Source organism: Filicampus tigris, chromosome 9 (genome assembly GCF_054856515.1).
Source record: "Filicampus tigris isolate MCC_2025a chromosome 9, RoL_Ftig_1.0, whole genome shotgun sequence".
Classification (NCBI taxonomy): domain Eukaryota; kingdom Metazoa; phylum Chordata; class Actinopteri; order Syngnathiformes; family Syngnathidae; genus Filicampus; species Filicampus tigris.
The window spans coordinates 15,884,783-15,905,259 of NC_141225.1; the positions used below are offsets into that span (position 1 = coordinate 15,884,783).

Here is a 20,477-nt window from a genome sequence, read left to right on the forward strand (position 1 = left end):
TTATTAAACGTACATATTTTTTTTTCATTCACATAGTTCTTCCTTACATCTGTTAAGGTGTGTCAGAAAAGTTCCAGGACTGATGTCACCAAAGGTTTGCAAGTACCGGTAATCTCCCGTGAGTTTACCAAATGTTCTCTGCCATGCCTTCATGCACTCCCGAAAAGAATCTGGTGAAGCCTACACTCGGTTCGGTGACTTGGTTCTAATCAGATTGTGCGTATGTTTGGACGCAGGAAGAATTTTGTATATTTGAGTTAAATAAAGACTTGTGTCACAGGTTAGCAGCATGTTGCACGTAAAGGAAGAGACTCCAAATATGCAGACTGACAAGAGAGCCAAATAGATTTTGGCACCACTGCCATTTTTATGTCAGAGACAAGAGATACAACACACGACAGGTGCGCATGTGTCGGGGTGTGTGAGTGGGTGTGCGTGTGTGTTGGGGGGGGGGGGGTTAACTCTCATGCTCCAAGCTATACCCTCCACCCCTTGCGTCCTCACCAAGCCTTTTTTTAGGCGAGTGTGCGCACACACGCGCACAGACACAGCATGGGTAAATGGCTGCTGCGCACTTTTATCCTCCACAATTACAGCTGAAGGTCACACAGCAGTGGAGGGGCTGAGTTCCAGGAAAGAAAGGGAAGAAAAAAAAAAAAAAATGCCGGGTTCTTATGTAACCCCAGCCCAGCGTTGGACGGGGCCCAGGAATCGTGCAGTTTGCAGGCAGGGAAACTAGGACACAGCCTCAATGACTGCCACTGTCGTCATAGTTCCACACAACTCATTAATACGTGCATATGGCACGCACACGTACACCCACACATGACCACAGTGTCCCCTATCGGTACTGAGAGGACATACAGGGGGAAACGCCATACACATGGGTGAACGCTGGCAAGAGAAAATAAAAAGCTTGATGAAAGGGGAAGCAAAACAGGGGAGCGCTTTAAAATTAATATCGCTTTACCAGTGTCAAAATCTTTTTAAAGTAGGTTTGAACAGGGCATAGTTTGACAAACTCTATTCATGAACTCTCTCTCTCTACAATACATAGTACTCCTATTTTGTAATTGTGTTACTTTGCTGAACCACATCTTGTACCTTTTTGATGACACATTTTCAATAATGCCGACATGCATTGACCTATGTATCTGTTTACACGACAGTAAACGGATTTAATTAAAACCCGACATTGCATAAAACAACTGTTTGCATTGAACTCATGCTCGTGCGATGGTAGTGGCAATGCTCTGGCAGATTTTACCCACAATTACCTGACATAAAAAAAATAAAATAAAAATCACTGGCCAACCACAACACAGACACCTCCCATTCTCTCTCTGCCTCTCGTTTGACCATTTCTACTATTGCTACATTGTTGCTCTTCATTGAACACAGACTAACGACAGCACACAGCCTCAACCGCAGCAGCTACAGTCACTACGGATATAACAGAAGCTACAAGAACCAAGGACAGAAATGGATAAGTAAAAAAGAAATAACCTTAGGCATATCCATCTCATCATCAAAGGCCCTGAGCTGAAAGAGAGCAGAAGGTTTGCGGGGTTAGATGGATAGGCCAGGAAGCGAAAGCAGAGGTCAACAACACAGCGTCACATGTTAGTTAAGTGAGTAATGTGGACACATTCCACACACCAATTCGGTTGCTCATAAAAGAGTATTTGTGAATGCATGCTACCGGCTGATTCAATTTGTCACATTTGGCAGAGGGTTGGCTTAAAAGAAATCTGACAATGTCCTGATAAGTGACAGAGATTGAAGGATGGAAAGCCCTTCAAAATAGGAGAAATAATCGGATTGTCAGATCCGGTAATACACAATAATTTGGAGCAGAGTGTATGTTGTTCAGATTTGGCGTAGTGGGGTAATTCCTGTCTTGATAAAAACAAAGAAAGGATCCAAAATTTCCACTGCACAAAAGTTTTAGGCTTTGTTGTTTTAATGACGTTTTTCATAACGGTTGTTTATAAATAGATATGGAAAAAAAAAGCTATATGGAAAAAAAGTACAGTGTTTCAGCAGAACTTTCAATTTTGCTGAGGTTCTGGATAACAGTGCAGAGAGAGAAATAAAATGTATTTTTCAGTCAATATGCCATCCAGTAAATGGAACAGTCCAAACTTTTGAATTATATTGGCGCTGCCCATCTGTTTATGAGTTTCTATACAACATAAAGTAGCCGGGTAACTATTAGGCTACATGAATGAAAACACGACAACCATAAATAGTCTTTTCACTGCTTTGCTAACAATTCAGCCTTGGTGGAGGTCTGTGCTCCACTAGTTATGCATGGTCATTATAGAATCGTGAAAACAGTCAATGTAATGGCGCCAAATGCTTTACGCAGTTACTGTATATATTATAGAGAGTATGTTAAGAAAATTGTGTTTTAAGCTGCATTTGAGTCACATCCAAAGTGACTAACACATCCACAAACACACATACACATGCCTGGCCACTTCTTTAGGTACGCAAGCGCACCCTAAGGGCCAATAAAATTCCTATAAAATTCAAAAGGCTTTTGGTAGTGTACTACTATACTGCAACATACAAAACTATTTAAAAGACCACTCACACTCTCTCTGAAAAAAAACAAAAAAAACCCCATAATGATTCTTGATATGACTGCGTGAGAACAGAATGGAGTATCCGGTGAGTATTCCGTGTATCTCCTACCTTCTCTCCATAACCACGGTCTTTAGTCATCATCTCTCGAAGTGTTTGTAGAACTTTAATGCATAGTCTCTCCTCATTTTCCTCCAGCAGCTGCTTGGTGTGTTTGATCAGCCTACACAAGTACATTCATTAATATCTTTTATTTCAACCCCCAATCAAAATCGACAGCTATTAATGTCTTACTTGCATATGAAACCTCCGCTTTCACACTTTTTGCGCGAGTCTGTGTTTTCCGGGAAAAGCAGCTCAGGCCGATGCAACACATCCACGAGGACAGACAATTCGGCTTGGACCAACGGGCGTAGGCGGTCCTCCAATGCTGACACAATGTCCTACATCCCACATTAACACTGTTCGCACATGTTGAACTCGGATAAAAAAACGACACACACACGCTGTACCTGCAGCCGCTCAATGATATTCCTGTAGTCCCGCGACGCTGTCACCACGGAGTCTCTGCGGGCGGCGTTCCGAGCGGACAGTCTCCAGCTCATTGCAGTTTTCTGCACAATGTTGTTGGATTTCACAAACAAGTTGTTCACTTGGTTGTCAAGGTCCACAGGAATGGCGATGGCTCTACCTTTGGCTGAAAGCGATTCACATAATGCAAGGGAGCTCAGTGCAAAGGATCACCTTCATAAAGCTAATACACTGAAATGCATTTTGTGCAGGAGGCTGCACCAGGTGAATTTAGAGTTTATTCAAGGTTTTGATGGATGTCAATCCGATTTTTAGGATTCAGCTTACCAACATCTGACAAGACTTTGATACAATTCTCCACAAAGCCTTTCTGGACAGGATACAACCAGTTGCAGTGGTAGACCCTGAACACTGCCTGCAACAGCTGCACAAAGACGGGCTGTCTGGTCTGAGAAGAGAAACAACACAACTTATCGGGAAGAAAGTCATTTCTTCACTCCGCAATGCGGATACTGATCATAATAACAATCCTTCCGTTCTTTTTCGAAAGCGCTTGTCCCCAGTAGAGTTGAATTTGAGCAAGAGCCAGCTCAGCTCACTTCGGGCAAAATTTTCCCCTAGCCTGGTCGCCGCTTGCAAGGCACGTATAGAATATAGACAACCATTCACACTCGCACTCACACCTATGGCCAGTTTCAATCAGCCATGTTTACGGAATGTGGAAGGAATCCGTCGCGCCCACAGAAACAGCACGGGGAGAACATATAAACTACACATAGGAAGGCTGAAGCAGAGACTCAAATCCCAAAGCTCAGAAATGTGAGGCAGACCTGTTTGCCAAAAGTCTACAATGCTGCTGAATAATAACCGTAAAAATTATATCTATATAGCACCTTTCAAGGGACCCAGTATGTTTAATAGTATTCCGTAATAATTGTAACAATACGATTATATATAAGAAAAAAGAAATATATATTAAAAAAAAAAAAAGGGAATAGCAACACACACATACGGCAAATTACTACAACACTGACAGTACATGTGTGCGCCAAACGTATTAAATCAATAATAATAATAACAAATACCTGGAATATTTTTCCCAATAGAGAAGCCTGTAGCGGAGAGCAGGAAAGAAATGAAACATGCAACGAAGACAAGTTGCATCATACAGACGCTATATGGCAGTTCCAAATATATGAATTGGATAATTCTGCAGTTATCAATGACCTAGTAAAAGCATAAGGTGCCTATAAGTGAATATTGTCCAAGTATCCTAATTTAGTTTGTCATTCAAACTTGTTTTCCAAAATGATTGATGTATGCTATGAATTGGCATTATTGAAACTGAAAATGTCTAAAATGTTTACATGAGCTAAAAAGTTCTCCCCATCACCCATCAAGCTTTGCCGCTTTGCTAGCTGGTTTGCACCTGCAGTACCTTTCAGACGCGCCACTTAATGACGTAAAATCACCTGGCTCAGGTTTGAGAAATCTCATTGTGCATGCTAAATGCACTCCTCCCACAATGCACAAAATAAACTGCGCGGCAATTTAGCACGTTTTGCAAACAATTCTGTTTACACCGTTTTGGAGATCAGATTACAAACAGAATCTGTTTGCATGAGCAATCAAGTTTACACCTTTTTTTTTTTCCAGGTAATTCAGGCTATAAATAGCCATGGTATGGAGCAAGTACCACTTAGGACTAGGAATACTACAAAGGCTCAAGACCTAAGGTCACTTCAGCGGAGAGCACCGTTTTAATCTAAACATCAGAGCGGGGCAATTCCGTTATAATTACATGAGGGGCGCTAATAAGCGAGAATCCAGCCATACTTACATTCTGTCTGATGGCCGCCTGAAGCACAACATAGACATTAATAGACTGGAGGTTATGCAACTGTTATCAAGCGAGAGAAAAACATGAATCTAATCTAGCAGCCTGTCTCATGTTAGCTGTGCTTCTTGGAAAAAGCCATTCAGCCCTCTGAATGATAGACACATGAGACTCGGACGAACGGGAGCGCACTGGATATGTCTGACGTGCTGGGCAAGGTGACCCACGGGTCGCCTCAGGACAGCATTTCGTATTTTTGGAAGCTATAACATTGCGTACAACTGAATAATCTTACGAGATGTAATTCAAAAGTTGTTTTGAAATTACTCACTGGCAACATATGTATGCCTGAATTTGGCCATTGAAATTCGCACATTATTAATTTAGAAATGAAGTCAAATATCGTGGCTGTCATGTGAAAAACACTTATCTCCATATTTTTTCATTTTCTTATTTTTACATGAATCATGTTTTCCACGTTACAGACATCGCATTGAAGTGAAAATTAATAAAAGTTTCCAAAATTGGAGATAAGTGTTTTTCGCAGGACAGCGACGATATGCTCACACACTGATATGGTACGCTGCGTGAGTGATGCATGTTAATTAATCGTTTGGTTTACCACACCACTCAGTAAGATGAAATCATGTTCTAATTTATACCATCACAAAATACAGCTACAGAAACAAAAACGATAAACATATTGTTAAATTAATACAATAACCTGGGTCCTCCGGTATTGTATTTGTGCCATATGTGGAATTGTGTGTTGATATGAGAATAAAATTCCTTGAGTCCTTGAAAAACGTATGATCTTTGTAAAGGCATTTTTTTTCTCTTGTATTAGATTGGGCCAAATATTCTAGTAGAATTTATCTATATGGAAACAGTTGTTTGCACGATATTGATTTCATACCTGCAAGGTAGTGCTCTGGTCTGAAAAAGGTGAGCTAAAAAAAGTGGTGACAATGCTCATGACCGTCTCAGTCACGTAGCGCTCCAGGATGGTGTCGGCGTGCTTCCGATCGCTCGTATTGTTGCAAATCTGCAAACAAAACAATCGTGCTCAGTTGATGTACATTTGATACCCCGATCTATTCAATCACTACAGACGTTACCTACTCTGCAAATGTCAACGAGAAAGTTCTCAAAGAGTTTCCACATGTGGTTGGAAGTGTAGATTTCCTTCATTTCAACCTCGGTGTCCACATAGCAGTGGTTTAGGAAGTTGATATAGGCAATTTTGACCTAAATACATGCGTGAAATGGGACATTTTATTGCAATGATGTGAGGGATGACTATTCATTATCAATCTATTTATGTCGTGCGTCTATCTGAAGTTCAACTCACCTCTGGGATGCAGTCCTCATTGGTCACCACTCGCACAATGTCATCCAGCGGTAGCAACGAGTTGCATTTGATCTCTGTGTAGACGTTCTTGCCCTCCGTGCAGACGGCCAAAAGCTCCACCAGGTGAATGTGGTACATCAGTGGACTGTTCTCATCCATACGATCCCGCTCTGATCGCATCATCTGTACCAGTGTTTGAAAGGAGGCGCGGTCGTTATAGAAGACCAAAACGTCTTCGCCCGCATTCACCAGCTGTGCAACAACACAAAAAACAAACGTTTACTTGAGGACAAAACATCAGCCATGACACAGACGTTCACGGGTGCAAATAGTACATCACCTCGGCCATAACGATGTCCTGACATTTCTTGATGAATTTATTCTCTGCTTTGACGATAGTCTGCAGAAATTTGAGGTACTGGACGTTGCGTCCATGCGTCTCAATGCAGTGGACAAAGTGTTGAACCACACGCTCATTGATTTCACTACACAGCTGGAAGTTGTTCATGAAAATATGTTGCATGGTGATGGCTTCCAAAATCTGAAAAAAAACACAAGTAGCACAAGAAAAAAAATGTAGCACGCGTGACTTTAAACACTGGGACATGCCATTGGTCCAATGATTGCTCACCCCGGGGTTGAGGAAGAGATTAATGTGCTTGTGAAGCAGAGCTTGGTTCTGCTGGTTCCCTGCGCAGAAGTTTTGCAGGAACTGATGAGCTAACTTCATGATATCCTGCATGCGTAAATCTTCACCCTGGAGTGAGGAAAAAAAAAAAAAAATCATCACTTGTTCATTACCAAAAGGCTTCTTAGGTAGGTAAGTAGTAGGTCACAGACACCTTCTCATACGGGATCTGTAGTAGCTCAAGGACGACGGCATGAGCCCCCATGTTCCGCAGTAACCTCTGTTGCTGCTTCTTGCTCTTCCTACCCGACTGACCCTCCTGGACACAAAGCCTGCAGAGGCGGAGGAGGATCTAATGAAGGAGAGAACACATTAACAAGTTTGAACAACACCGAACACCTTGTTTGATTGACAACCACTTTTGATGGATGACGATTACCTCTTTTACCACCCTGTAGTTGTAACTGCTGGTGCTCTCTGGTTTGTTCGGCTTTTCGGCTCCTCCAGACTCCCCCTACAATAGAAAATACACAAAAGAGCAAGGTCCGAGTCGGTTATTTAAACCGGTATCATTATCGCAAGTGATCTTATTACAAGGACAAGTGTGCAGAAGTGAAGGATGCATAAATTTGACTCAACATGTGGTAGATGGTTAGTGTGGTAAGTTCATCCATCCATCTATCCATTTTCTATGCCGCTTATCCTCCTTGAGGTCGCGGATGAGCTGGAGCCTATCCCAGCTGACATCGGGGTGAGTCACAGTGAGCATTGATCCCACGCTGCCTGCACTGAATTCAGGTGAATGTACTACACCATTACACCATCGGTAACTCGCGATCAAGTCCTCGCTCTAATACTGTAAGTCAAACTTTGACATGTTGTAGAATTGCATAACGTGGGACAATGCTTGTATAAATGACCACACTAAGAATAAAATAAATAAATTCCTAACAGGGTTTCGCTGAAATATATGCTCATGCCAGTGATCAGTTGCTTGTATTTTTTTTGTAATTGACAGAAAGGAGTTAAAGTTATTAAATTGACAAGTTTGTTACAGAAATGATTTTGTACAAAAATGACAACATTTGCCAAATTTGTGGATTAGCTCAATAGCTTTTTTATTTTTAATTCCTGACCTAACGTGAACTCCCAAACCCTCAGCGCTTTGAAACATGAAAAACGTTTTTTTTTTTTTTTTTTCATTATACCATATTTATGGAAATTACTTAAACCACTGTCTACCAGTGTATTTTTCTGCAATAAATCCAAATTTGTTGGTACCTTTTTATGCTCAGACTCAGTGGACAGCCCCTCTCCTGTATCCAATACCTCATCTGGACCCTGCCTTTTGTACACCCACAGCTCAGACTTCTCCACGATGGAGCGCAGTTGGTCCAGGTCAAACTTAATTTGTTTGTAATTCTCCACGTCTTGGCTGGTGACCAGCAACTGGACCTGGTGACATGTTCAAGGGAAAGTTCAATTGCAGAGTAAAGAGCAGACAAACCGATCTGCTCTGGCAGTGGTTATCTTTCGTAAAGTGCAGGACAATACCTGCTTAAATGCTTGAAGAACCTCCTGCCTTTGACTGAAGTGCCGAAACAGCAGTTGGAGGGCCCTGGAAACTAGAGGGGGATAGTCGTGCATGGTCAAGTGGAGAAGGACTCTCAGGAAAGTCCGTCCGCCGTGATCGTCCAAGTCCAAGGGAGTGTTCTCTTCACTGGCCGCACACAGCATAAACATTACGGTTACTCATACTGCTTTGATTTGTGACTGCTATATTCAAAGTGCAATTACCTTCCACCAAATATCCCTTCGGCCTGCTCTTCTATATGTTCAAAATCCAATGCTCCTGAAATGGCACAACTAATAAAATCATTGGTCCTATGTGTGGTAGAGCAAAATAAGAATCTCACCTGGCATATTGTTTGGACCTTCAACTGTTCCAGTTACAGATAATTCACTTTGGGAGTTGCTCTCATCGAACTCCCTCTTAAAGATGGACAGCAGACAGGAGATCCTATAGTCCAGGCGGACATTTAATATGAACTGTGTAGAAGAGCAAATAATGAATGTGTCATACTAGGTGCATTTATTTATGGAGGTCACTGCCATGGCTTGTCATGTAAACTCTAAAAACAGTTGGGTTAAAAATGACACAATTTCGGGTCCAAAATGGACAGATCCACTAATTGGGTCAATTTGACCCACTTTCTTGCATTGTTTTGTTCAAAACAACCTGATTTTTCGGGTCGTTTTGTACAAAACTACCCATTTTGGGGGTTGTTTTCTGCAAAAACATCCCAGAAAGTTGGGTCGAATTGAGTCAAGTATTGGATTGATCCATTCTTGAGCCAAAATGGTGTTATTTTTAACCCAACTGTTTTTAGAGTGTACCTGCAGAATCTCGATGATCTTCAGCTTGGTGTCCATGACCAAAATGTCCTGTTTCTCTGGTTCTGTCTGAGACTTGACTCTGTTTCCATTGGAGCTGCTATTTGATGTTGTGGGTAGAAAGCCACCACCTCTGAGAACCACCTGTGACATCAGCTCCCCAACACCATGAATGGACCTTATCACATTACTGCCTAGAAGAACGTACAAATGCATTCAGAAGAAAAAAAACCCAAAACCTTCATGTCCTGTTAGTTACATCACCCTCCTACGGGTCTCCAGCCATTTTGGGTTTCGTACCTTTGCTCTCATCTCCCTTTTCCAGCTTGTTGAAATGGAAAATTGTGCTCACATGGACACAGTCTAGAATAGCTAGCAGGATCTTGGTGAGTCTTAGTAAGTCACTGAAGTTGTAAAAGCCAAAATAAATCAGATTCCTGGACAAATTTACCACCTAAAAAAAAAAGAAACAGGAGGATTTTATTTTTGTTGTCATTTTTTTTTTTTTTTTACCAGAATGTGTGCCATGATTGTGAACGCGTTTTATATGTCAAGTTGGTAAAACTCACCTCAAAGGTGAGCTTATTCTTTTCTTTATCGGCAAAAGGAAAGCTCTGACAAACCACATCTCTGAGGTAGTTCTCAACAAACTCCATAGTCTGTGAGAATCGCTCCTTAATTTCATCTTTCGATGTTCCGTCATTGTCATAACTACATAGAGATCATATGAAGATGATGAATATAGACTAAAACATGGCAATGTGCACATTATTGTCAGTTTGGCCATTAACTCACTCGTCAATTGCAATTTCAGATGGAATCTCCGACCACAGTCGTGCGTATTTGACAGGCGTAACCTGTTCCTGCGGGTCACGGTCTACGTGCATGTGCAGCATCATGCGGCAAAACGAGGCTCGCAGATCATAAGGTAAGTCTTCATCCGACATGCAGCGCAAGATCAAGTCTACGTCCAACTGGCCAGAGATCTTGTTAATTGCCAGGTACTGCCTGTCCAAACACATCCTGGCAAACAGGTTGAGCTGGTACCTACAAAAGGAAAACCATTCAAGAGGAACGACAATTACCATGCAACATACCTCAAAAGGATTTCTTTGGAAACAAAGGCCAATAACTACCTATAATAACTGATCACCTCCTGGTCCTCCTTTTGACCCTCCTTGGCATCCTGGGCCAGCTCCCTGATGCTTTTACTGCGGATCTCTTTATTGCTGTCCTTCCAGAACAACCACACCTCCTCCTCATCTTCCTCTGATTCCTCAGAGTTGTCCCCAAGCGCTTCGCCTTCAATCTCAAATCTTGACAGCACTAGTCTGCAGCAGCAAGGTAAGGAGAAGAAGATCAAGACACACTGGCTGGCAACAAGTGGGTAAAGGGTATGAAGATTTCATGTCACAATTGGAATGACCAACAAAAAAAAAATGATCCTGATTGTCGGTATTATTCAAGTATTTATAATTCAACTTAAAATGGTAATGTTGACTGTCTGAAACAAAGGTTTTATCGGTTTATTCATAAAACGGAATCACTTCATCCCTACTGCTAACTTAGATTGACATGTTCAGGCGGTTTTACAATGAACCTCTTTTCTGGCACACAGGTTTGCCATTTTTTAATTGCATTTCATTATATCTTATTGATTCTAATTAATTACACTCTTAATCTAAAATGTGCCTGAAGCTGGTCAACACAAGGCTCACTTGGGCTCCCTTTTAAAGGAGGGAACACATACTTAGTTTCAATTAGGATGTCTGCATTAGCTGGATCCAGCACAGCATTGCAAATCAGCTCCTGCGTCACGGGAATGGACTTATTCATGGACACACACAAGTCCGACAAGTAGTCCAAGAACCTAGACACGCACAAAACATATTACATAAACTAAAACAAGCAACATAAATCATTCCTACTGAAAACTACGAAATCAATCTATGTCTGGCAAACACCTTATTCTAGAAAAAAAATATAGAGCTCAATGGAAATGTATTACAATCAAATCAATGGCTTTGCGTTGTGGTTGGTCCATCACACACACCAGTTTACCAACCTGGGCTCACGGTTCTTGCGGACCAGGCTGACAAACGTGTCAATCTCTGCAGCAGTAATGTGCTTCTCTAGTAACTTGCGGTTGTTATGGAGGAGAGCTGTGATAGTGTCTTCTGCCAGAACATCATAGCCAATTTGTTTCTGCATGAAGCGGAATTGCTTGGCAATATACTCCTGTGGATGCAAATAGGCAGACAATGGGTCCAAAGTCACCCCTTGTCCTTTGTCAGGTTCTGTACAAAGATCTGCAAAACAAGGCCTTGATATCTCTTGATTCATTGAGTGAAACATTTGGCAGGAAAAAAAAAAAAAAGGCAAAATCAAGCCCTAAACAAGTTTTCCATTCCATACTCTCCCGCAGATTTATTTTGATGAAAGGTTCAAGGGAAAAAAATAATGAATGATTTTGCTACTTCTAGGATCTGCAGCTGAGTATGTTTTGGGATATTTGTATTGCAACATTATTTGCTAAAGAGTCTTTGAAATAGAAATGGGCACAAATATGATTCGCTCAATTTCACGTCAAAGATTCTCAGAATTTCATATTAAATTAGTGCTGCTACAAAGAAAAGGTCTACTGAGTTACTGGAAGGCACATCAGAACGCACGGCAGCTGCAAGTAAAAGTTATGCCAGTTCACTCAAAAACCGAGAACGCAGAACCGCTAGACCGGAAAACCTGTACCTGGTTCTTGCGGTAATCCTGCTGGGAGTGACGCAAAACTCTGTAACACAATCGACAGATGTGTCTGAATGGGGCGTGGCGCTGGTCAGCGAGCTCCTCCAATCGAAGCATTGGGCCATCACCGCTGTCAGTAAAGGGGGCCTGAAGCAACTTGAAGATCTGAATCCAGGATAGGATTTGAACATGTCTGTGAGATCTGACAAAAGTGCTGGCAGACAAGAAATTCCACGACACAAAGTGCTGAATTAGCACCGATACCTGTTTAAGAATATTCTGTTCTCTCATGAGTTTCTGCCTTTCTCTGTTTGGTTTATTGACTGTAATCTCAAGAACATCCTGTCCATTGTTGGGAATGTCAACAACAAAGAAGACCAAATCTTCTAGAAGTTTTGTAACGGCTCTGGTTGTCCATGCAAGAGAGAAAAATTAACACATTTCAGAGAACAAATAGAAGATTTATTTTTTAACCCAGCTCGGACTTCATACCTTCTCTCGTTCTGTGTGATGGTGCCTTTCTCAAGCTTTCCAGCTATACAGGCCAGCACTTTACTGGCATCGTTGGCAAAGTCAAGGTCTCGAACTTCAGCTGGGGAGACGGGTACAATTGCAAAGGCCTCTTTGTCCTCTTTCAGTGCAGACGTGCCAATCTGTGATTACCAGAGGTATACGGAATGTCAGAGACAAATACAGACTCACATAATTGTCAGTCGAATAAGTCTTTGGACAAAGTATTGAGACACACCTCTTGATCAACTAATTAAATCCATCAAAAAATGCAAAATGAACTTGGGGAATTCTATGCTTCCAAATGTATGGGAACAGTTGGGTTTAGGCCCTTTTCTGTTACATTATGACCCACTACATTACATAGCGCAAGGTTGGTAAAAACATACTTGGATGAGTTTGTGGTGGATGATCATGAGGGCCTCGATTTGTACCCCATCAAACAACTTTGGTATGAACTACAATAGTGATTGTGACCCAACATTGATGACTGTTGACCTCAAAATCAGTCTCCTCCATTCCAATAAGTTCCTCCACACAGTGTAGGTGAGGAAAGAAATCATTTGCCATCAGTCCAGGGTGTTTCACATCAGTTGATCACAAACGTTTTTTAATCAGGGTAGACGTACAACCACACACACTTACACGAAGCATGACAGGTTTTTCCTCCTCTTTGTCAATGGGTTGGTTGGTGCTGTGAACCCATGTGTTGGTGCACAGATGTCTGAGGCGCACGTATGAATTCCTGAAATCACATTGTCTTACTTTTTAATGTATCATTTTTGCTCCTACTGCATAAGCAAAAACGCTCATACCGTAAATCTGAAGGCAAGTGAAATGTAAGCTGAATACAAACAAAGGCGATGTGCGCTAAACATGTTGTGCAACCGGATGGAGAAACAAGGTCAGGCCAATAGGTTACACATGAAGCACAGCAGAGTTGACTCAATTCTCATCCAGGAGTTATGTGCTCCTATAAATCACATTATATCAATTGAATGCACTAATTAACTAGAGTACCTGGGTACGAGTGAGTCCCCTCCTCTTAACGTGGTCGGGTCCAGCTCAAATATCGAAGAAATGTCATTTCCATCAGGGACGGAGACAAGTGTGTACATGACTTTATCCTGTACATTTCTCAAACGTGCCCGCAAGGTATCTTGCTCCGAATCCAGCTGGAAGCAGAAAACATGTACTGTAGCAATTAGCGACATTGAAAAGAACTGCAATCTCCCAATTCCACATTTTATAGGGTAAGCAGCTTTGTCAGAGAAATGGTTTCCCGCTCTATTACCGTGGATTTGTGTCTTTCTAGGAATTACGTGTGGGCAGAGCAGCAGGAAATGTAGCAGATAAAAGCATCATTGTTCTGACAACAAAACAAATGCTTCACTAAACAAAATGTAAAAATTAAATGATTGCTTTTATAAGTCGTTATGTGAAACAAACTCTCAAAGTCAAATGAGTTTAATGTGTGAAAAAGGCTAATAAAGTAAATTAGAATAGATAGCCTGCATTAATAGGAAAACTTGCATAAACTACTGAGATCACACAGACAGACAGTTAAGGGGAAGTCAACCCAAACATATTTTTTTTCAAGAATATGTTCTACGCAGGCCCACTAGTTGAAACAAGGCATTCTGATAAATATTGTGTTTGTGAAATAAGACTTAATCCACCCGTTTTTAGCCATCTCTGGGGCGGCCATTTTGTCACTTCTGTCAACTGACTTTGACATCACAGATGCTCAGGGCTCAGATAAAGACCAATCATGGCTCAGCTTCAGAAAACAGGTAAGCCGTGATTGGTCATTACCTGAGTCCTGAGCAGTTATGATGTCATTTTCAGTTGACAGAGTGACAAAATGGCCGCCCCCAGAGATGGCTAAACACGGGTGGATTAACTCATATTCCACAAACGCAATATTTATCAGAATACCATGTTTCAACTAGTGCTCCTGCAAAGAACATATTTTTGAAAAAAATGTTTGGGTTGACTTCTTTAAATAACAGTTAAAACAAGAATTTTCTCATATACAGTACTTCTCATGGTTTGAAGGAATGTCTAATGTAGTGGTAAATGAATGCAGATTTTGTAATCAACTATACAAATGTGATACATCTTCTGCTCAAACAATAAATGTTGTCACTTTGCTTGCCTTTTTTTTTTTTTTTACCATTAACGGCTGCAGTGAAGCTGTACCAGTGAGAGCCAAACCAAGAGCACACAGCAGCTTCAACAGTGAAGAAGCATTATCAGTGAATCACTGCCATCTGGTGGTCATCAATACCCACAAATGTGAATACAGTACAGTGCAGTACTGTAACAGCCAAGAAGTAAAACTGTTGTACTTAAGACTTTTCACAAAATCCTGCTTTGTTCAATTTTGCGTTTGTTTGAAATATGAAGATTTTTTTTTTCACATCTTATTACTTGCTCTGGGAGTGAAACTACTTCGTATGGTATGTATGAGAGTGTGTGACTCTTACTGAGGTGCGTGACTCCAGACCCTCATCTTCATACTCTGGATTCACCTTTAAATACACGGCAGTATGCTGTCAAAAGGACTTGACAATTTGAATACTTAAAATAAGTCGATATTTACTGTGAATAGTTGCACTTTAAGAAGGTTTTGCAAAGAATTCACAATATCCATTCATTTAGTACACATCAATTGTACGCAATGAACATTAAAAATGTCAAACGTAATGACCTTGGAATTCCGTTAACATAATCGGTACAGTTCATCGACACAGTATTTTGGTGAGATTTGACTTATGAATATCAAATTACATCCGACAAATTATGTTCCATTGTTTTGTGGTGGACTGACCTCTGCTGCCAGGTAATGTCCAGTGGCTAGGTGTTTAAACCTGAACAGACTGTTCCAGTAGCCTGCCCCCCCTCGGCAGGGATCATGTTGTACGACCTGATGTATAGACAGTTAAACCGTTACAGGCACAGGATTTCTTTAACAGTGACATAGCAAGAGAGTTTTGAACAACTATCCAGACATCACTTTTCCCTCTCACCTCTATTTCCCAGAGGGCTTTGCTGCTGGTTGCTGAGGTAGCTGACTGACGTCCAGTGGTGCGAAGGAACACGTATTGTTTTTTCCTGTGATCATCACACGTGAGGAATTTTTCCTGCTCTGCATGAAATAAGCGTACCACATCACCCTGGACAGAAGCACAATGCATTTTGTTTAATTGATTATTCAGCAGTAAAGGTAATTACTCAGGAACAAAGTGTACTGCTGTGGATTTACAAGATGCGTCATGAGCTTTAATGAAATAAAAACTGTGCGTCTGACTTGCATTCAATCAACATGGACTGACACTATCTTTGTAAGTTATTCTTGATGATAACATCAAAAATCTTAATAAGGCTATCACTATAAGCTACAACATACCAGAGATGACATCTGGCAAGTAATATTATACATCACATATAGTTAGAATAAAGAATAACTGGGGGATTGTGTAAAATAGTGAAATTGCCTTACATTAGGTGCATTTCATTTTTTTCTATTATCTGTGAGGAAAAAAATAAGTCACAAATTAATTAGCCATTAATTATTATTAACTATTATTAATTGGCAAGTCACATACTGTATGTTGGCCCATGTTGGGATCTTTGAATGTGATGCAAATAATACTGTGACACTGATTATGATAACAGTGCTATATTAAAAGAAAAAAAGGCAATGACAATGTGCTGCCATTCGACAAACCCCTTTTAAGATGATCTCCTGATTGTCACTCCATTTCATGAACAAGACGATCTTCCAGCTTGTGTTGCAGTTGACTGAATTCACCTTCAAAAACAAAAATAAAACAAGAGACTGATGTCACTGAAGGGATAATCTACAATTGATTCACAGTTAAAGCAGTAGTGTAGTGTTTAAATTGATTCAGCGTTCCATGCAGTGAGGAAGAAACATGTTTTCATAGATCAAATTGGAACTGTTTTTTCAAATGCCTAATACATCATTAAATTCTAGTAATCATCATATTTTTTTGCGCCCAAGTCATTTGTTTTTAAGTATTAGTTTTTACTGTATAAGTGTTATGAATTGCGGTTAAATTCAAGTAAACAAAATATTTTATTCTCGACTTTAGAAATCAAGGAAATTCAAAAATCTGATCTTTTTCAGCCGATACCGATCAGCAGAAAATCACCCCGATTTCCAATCACACGATCGGATCGGGACAACTCTAATTCTTTTATACGTTCATATTTTAGTAGCAAAGCATCAAAGAAAAAAAGTTAGAGGGCAAGAAGCTAATGAGAATAACTTTCTAAAAATGACCATCTTTGCGTGAATAGAGGTTTGTAGGAGTTAAAAAGAAGCAGTCATGCAGTAAAGGGCAAACTCACAGCATTGTGAGTACAGAGAGGTGGTGGCTTTTCTATCAGCTGGCTGATAGCCGAGCAGCAGTAATGTGTTAAAAATAAATTCTCCACAGCCAAACACGCCCACAGAGAAATCAAAAAGGCTTGAGATGAGATGCATCAGCGCCACCAGACCTCGTTGCATCCTGGGTTATCCACGAGCTGGTGTGTGCTGGCGTGGAGTGGCTGGCCTGCGTTCACCGGGTTCAAGACCACTTTGTCGCCAATCACCACCTGTCATCACACAAAACAACACAAACATGCAAAATATTTTTAAAAAATGAAAGACGTGCTTGTTGACAACAGCTATAAGTGATGTGGATCTTTTTTTAATATAATGGGAAAAAAAAGCTACAGTAACAGCATGCAGAAAAGAGTATCTTGTAAGGCTCAAGTTGATAATCAGACCTCGTGTAATAGCTAAAGTGAGTGTGGGAGAGGCTTATGCGAGCTGCTTATTGACAAGTCGACAACACCACGCTCGTGCCAACAAGAGATTCGAGACCAGGTAAAATCCTACTGTGGCCTGGAAGAGCTCCATATAAGGATACAATAGATGCAATCTGAATGGTGACTCATCCACTTAGGCTTAGGTCATGTACACACTTAAGTGTTGTGTGGACCCTAACCCGTATGTAAATTTCATTTTATGTAAACGAAAACAATTAAAAAAAAAAAAAAATCCACAGGAAACTACCAGCATTTATTTTGGCTTGTTTCCTTTGTAGGATGTCAACATGTCCTTATGCGAAATCATTTTTCAACATTATATATTATATTTAATTCTGATATTGAGCCATTAATCAGCTTCCCAGTCATTTGGCACGTATGACACGCTTTTCCTCAACAGGTCTTTGTCAATATTGAACTTTTCCCACATACTTCTGTCATCATGCTATTGCATAGACAAATTGGGATGGTCAATCGTTCACTTGCTGCTTTGACACGAGCTTTGAAACCTGGTATTTGATGTTATCAGAGATTTTCTTAAAAACTTGTAGGCAGTTTTTTTTTTTAATACCCGTGCGCATAAGATAGTTTTAATTGATGTTAAAGCGGAATGTTGGTATGAGGTACATTTTCAGTGTTTACAAAAAACAAATTAAAAAAATTGTTAGTGTCTTCGTTTTAAAGTTGCCATCTGAATTGAAGCAGATATTTTCATGAAAAAAAATGTAAGTTGTTCCTCATCGCGCTGTGCAAAGGGAGAGGAAATAGGAAACAGGACATCTGCGCATCATATTGTACTTTTTATGTGAGCCAAACATGTCATCAAAAGACTTCCATTGGACTTTCATAAAATAAGACACTGGGATCGCTTCAGCCATTGTTCCCGTGGTTTGTGTGTGGCCACGATTTGTCATCTGACTCAACAGGTAGTCGGTTTTATTGCAGACTCAAATGGCTCTTAAAGATGAAAAGTTTGACTACATTTTGGTGTAGATAGTCATCTCTTTACTACAACTAGCACAAATGATGGTATATTCCCCCATTTGCGTATGTTCTGACTCACACTGTCCCCGATGGAGCGCAGCTTGTAGAACGGCTGGATGTAGAACCATGAGCCTTCATTTCCTGCAGGGTCCAGCATCACCCTCATGGCATTCTTCTCCAAGAGTGCAGGCAAGCGCTTGTTCACCGTCAAGTATTTGTTGCTCTTTAGGTGGAGGAGCTAAGCGGGGAAAAAAAGACATAGTTGTAGTATGTGTGTGTTTTTTCAATGGGGGGGACTTTCAAGGGGGAATGTTGGTTAAAAGGTGCAGGCAAAAATAGATATACCAGCATAACTGGATAACATTATATGAAAGACGAAATGAGATGATATACACTATAGACATGGCCTCATTATCATTGTCATTAGCCGCAACCTTGCTTGAGCTGGTACACTTACACAAATTAATCATGTATCTTAATGGTTTCAGTATTCTTGGAGAATTAAGTAATAATACATCATAGTCAAACGAGTGCAAAGATAGCCTAATGTAATTTTCCTACAATACAGTAATTGTAACTGGGATTAGTGAGACTACGTCTGGGTTAAAAGCAGATGCTTATGACAAACCTGAATAACATTCCCATACTGAATTACTGTTCCAAGCAACTTTTTGTTTTCCGAGTCATTTTGTTTCTTCTCCAGGTCAGCTGCATGCTAAAAAGAAAAAGGCAGATAAGGGAGGGGTCCCGTTGAAAGCACTGATGGTAAATCTCTCATCCATTTACTTTATTGTATACCAACACAACACAGAAGACTGGTGAGAAATAATTTGCCAATTTGAACACAGTGACAATAAGGCACTGCGAAAGTAACTTCAGACCAAAACGGTGACTGTCCATATCCATGTTGCCAAAGGAGAGATTTCAACTTTCCTTTTTATGAGAATGTGGTCAGATAACTTTAAAAGGTATTGTGTGATAGCTTGAAGGGTAGGGAGGAAAAGTGTAGAGAAAGAAAAGTTGAAGCACAAGGCTTTATAATGGGCTATAAAAAAGAATGTTTAAAATTCTACCTCAGCAACTGCAGTCTCTTCAAAACATCGGCTTACAGAACATGTAAAATGCCATAAAACCACTACGACGTGTTCGATGATGCTTCAGCTGAATCTATCAGCAAAATCTGAAAATTATGTGAGAACATTTCGAAATCTATCTCCGCGTTGAGTGTTTGAGCTGTGTGGACAGCTAAGCGTGCAGTGCCCTCGGCCGGAGTGATGACTGCGAGGCCAAAGTGTTGTCACACTTACGTGGAGCTTGTTGAGGAGCACCGTGTCTGTGTTCCCTCCAGGCTTGGCCGCTTTCCAGAATTGCTTTTGGGCCGAGTAGCGGTTCATGGGACACAGTCTGAAGAGACAGTCTTCCCAAGGCAAAGATGTGAAGAGAGAGGGGCAGAGTGAGTTTTTTTTTTTTTTTTTAATGTACAAAGAGAGAGAGAGACACAAACAACATAAAGAAGGATATTTTCCACATGTATTATGTCGTTTAATAATGATCCTTTTTCTTTTTACCCCCCAGTTTGAAATATACGGGATCTGACAAAGGTGTCCAACTCCGGTCCTCGAGGGCTCCTATCCACAATGTTTTCGATGTCTCCCTGCTGCAACACACCTGATTCAAATGATCAGCTCATCAGTGAGCTCCTCATGATAACAATCCCGATCATTTGAATCAGGTGTGATGGAGGAGAGAGACATCTAAAACATTGTGAAACACTGTGATATCATTTTCAGCCGACAGCAAGTGGCAAAATTGTCGCCCACTGAAGTGGATAAAAACGGGTGGATTTTGCTGCTTAATTCATATTCATATTAATTCAAAGTGCAACTGAGTTGAATATTCATATTGTGAGGTTACTGCATGATAAATATGTATACTGAAGACTGGATTTTGTTGCATTAGTATATTTCACAAATTAAAGAGAGTGATTGTTTAGAGCTCTTACAGCAGTTGGAAAAAAGCTGCTTTTCAGTCTACTCGACCTGTTTTTTCTTATGGTCCTGTACCGT

At 40.6% G+C, this 20,477-nt stretch overlaps 1 protein-coding gene across 10 annotated transcripts in view; it reads right to left on the reverse strand.

Moving 5' to 3' along the window:
* The window catches only part of LOC147142240 (inositol 1,4,5-trisphosphate-gated calcium channel ITPR1), a 59,803-nt gene that overhangs the window by 30,183 nt on the left and 9,143 nt on the right, over window positions 1–20,477 (reverse strand). For 5 of the 10 annotated variants that reach the window (XM_086039770.1, XM_086039768.1, XM_086039769.1 and 2 more), the window contains exons 4-39: window positions 19,719–19,828; window positions 19,040–19,126; window positions 18,491–18,649; window positions 17,113–17,211; window positions 16,316–16,399; window positions 15,615–15,761; window positions 15,416–15,511; window positions 15,072–15,116; window positions 13,603–13,757; window positions 13,228–13,327; window positions 12,565–12,725; window positions 12,337–12,478; window positions 12,079–12,237; window positions 11,396–11,568; window positions 11,081–11,200; window positions 10,467–10,661; window positions 10,126–10,377; window positions 9,900–10,041; window positions 9,631–9,784; window positions 9,334–9,524; window positions 8,853–8,985; window positions 8,734–8,788; window positions 8,491–8,656; window positions 8,218–8,391; window positions 7,376–7,450; window positions 7,151–7,288; window positions 6,940–7,065; window positions 6,649–6,849; window positions 6,309–6,560; window positions 6,080–6,205; window positions 5,874–6,002; window positions 3,448–3,568; window positions 3,102–3,286; window positions 2,884–3,032; window positions 2,701–2,812; window positions 1,507–1,542 (exon numbers count right to left, since the gene is read on the reverse strand). In XM_086039770.1, the coding sequence (XP_085895896.1) occupies window positions 1,507–1,542; window positions 2,701–2,812; window positions 2,884–3,032; window positions 3,102–3,286; window positions 3,448–3,568; window positions 5,874–6,002; window positions 6,080–6,205; window positions 6,309–6,560; window positions 6,649–6,849; window positions 6,940–7,065; window positions 7,151–7,288; window positions 7,376–7,450; window positions 8,218–8,391; window positions 8,491–8,656; window positions 8,734–8,788; window positions 8,853–8,985; window positions 9,334–9,524; window positions 9,631–9,784; window positions 9,900–10,041; window positions 10,126–10,377; window positions 10,467–10,661; window positions 11,081–11,200; window positions 11,396–11,568; window positions 12,079–12,237; window positions 12,337–12,478; window positions 12,565–12,725; window positions 13,228–13,327; window positions 13,603–13,757; window positions 15,072–15,116; window positions 15,416–15,511; window positions 15,615–15,761; window positions 16,316–16,399; window positions 17,113–17,211; window positions 18,491–18,649; window positions 19,040–19,126; window positions 19,719–19,828 (4,949 nt within the window). The remainder of the gene's footprint in view (window positions 1–1,506; window positions 1,543–2,700; window positions 2,813–2,883; window positions 3,033–3,101; window positions 3,287–3,447; window positions 3,569–5,873; window positions 6,003–6,079; window positions 6,206–6,308; window positions 6,561–6,648; window positions 6,850–6,939; window positions 7,066–7,150; window positions 7,289–7,375; window positions 7,451–8,217; window positions 8,392–8,490; window positions 8,657–8,733; window positions 8,789–8,852; window positions 8,986–9,333; window positions 9,525–9,630; window positions 9,785–9,899; window positions 10,042–10,125; window positions 10,378–10,466; window positions 10,662–11,080; window positions 11,201–11,395; window positions 11,569–12,078; window positions 12,238–12,336; window positions 12,479–12,564; window positions 12,726–13,227; window positions 13,328–13,602; window positions 13,758–15,071; window positions 15,117–15,415; window positions 15,512–15,614; window positions 15,762–16,315; window positions 16,400–17,112; window positions 17,212–18,490; window positions 18,650–19,039; window positions 19,127–19,718; window positions 19,829–20,477) is intronic. The other 5 variants (XM_086039775.1, XM_086039773.1, XM_086039778.1 and 2 more) reach the window with 2 other exon arrangements.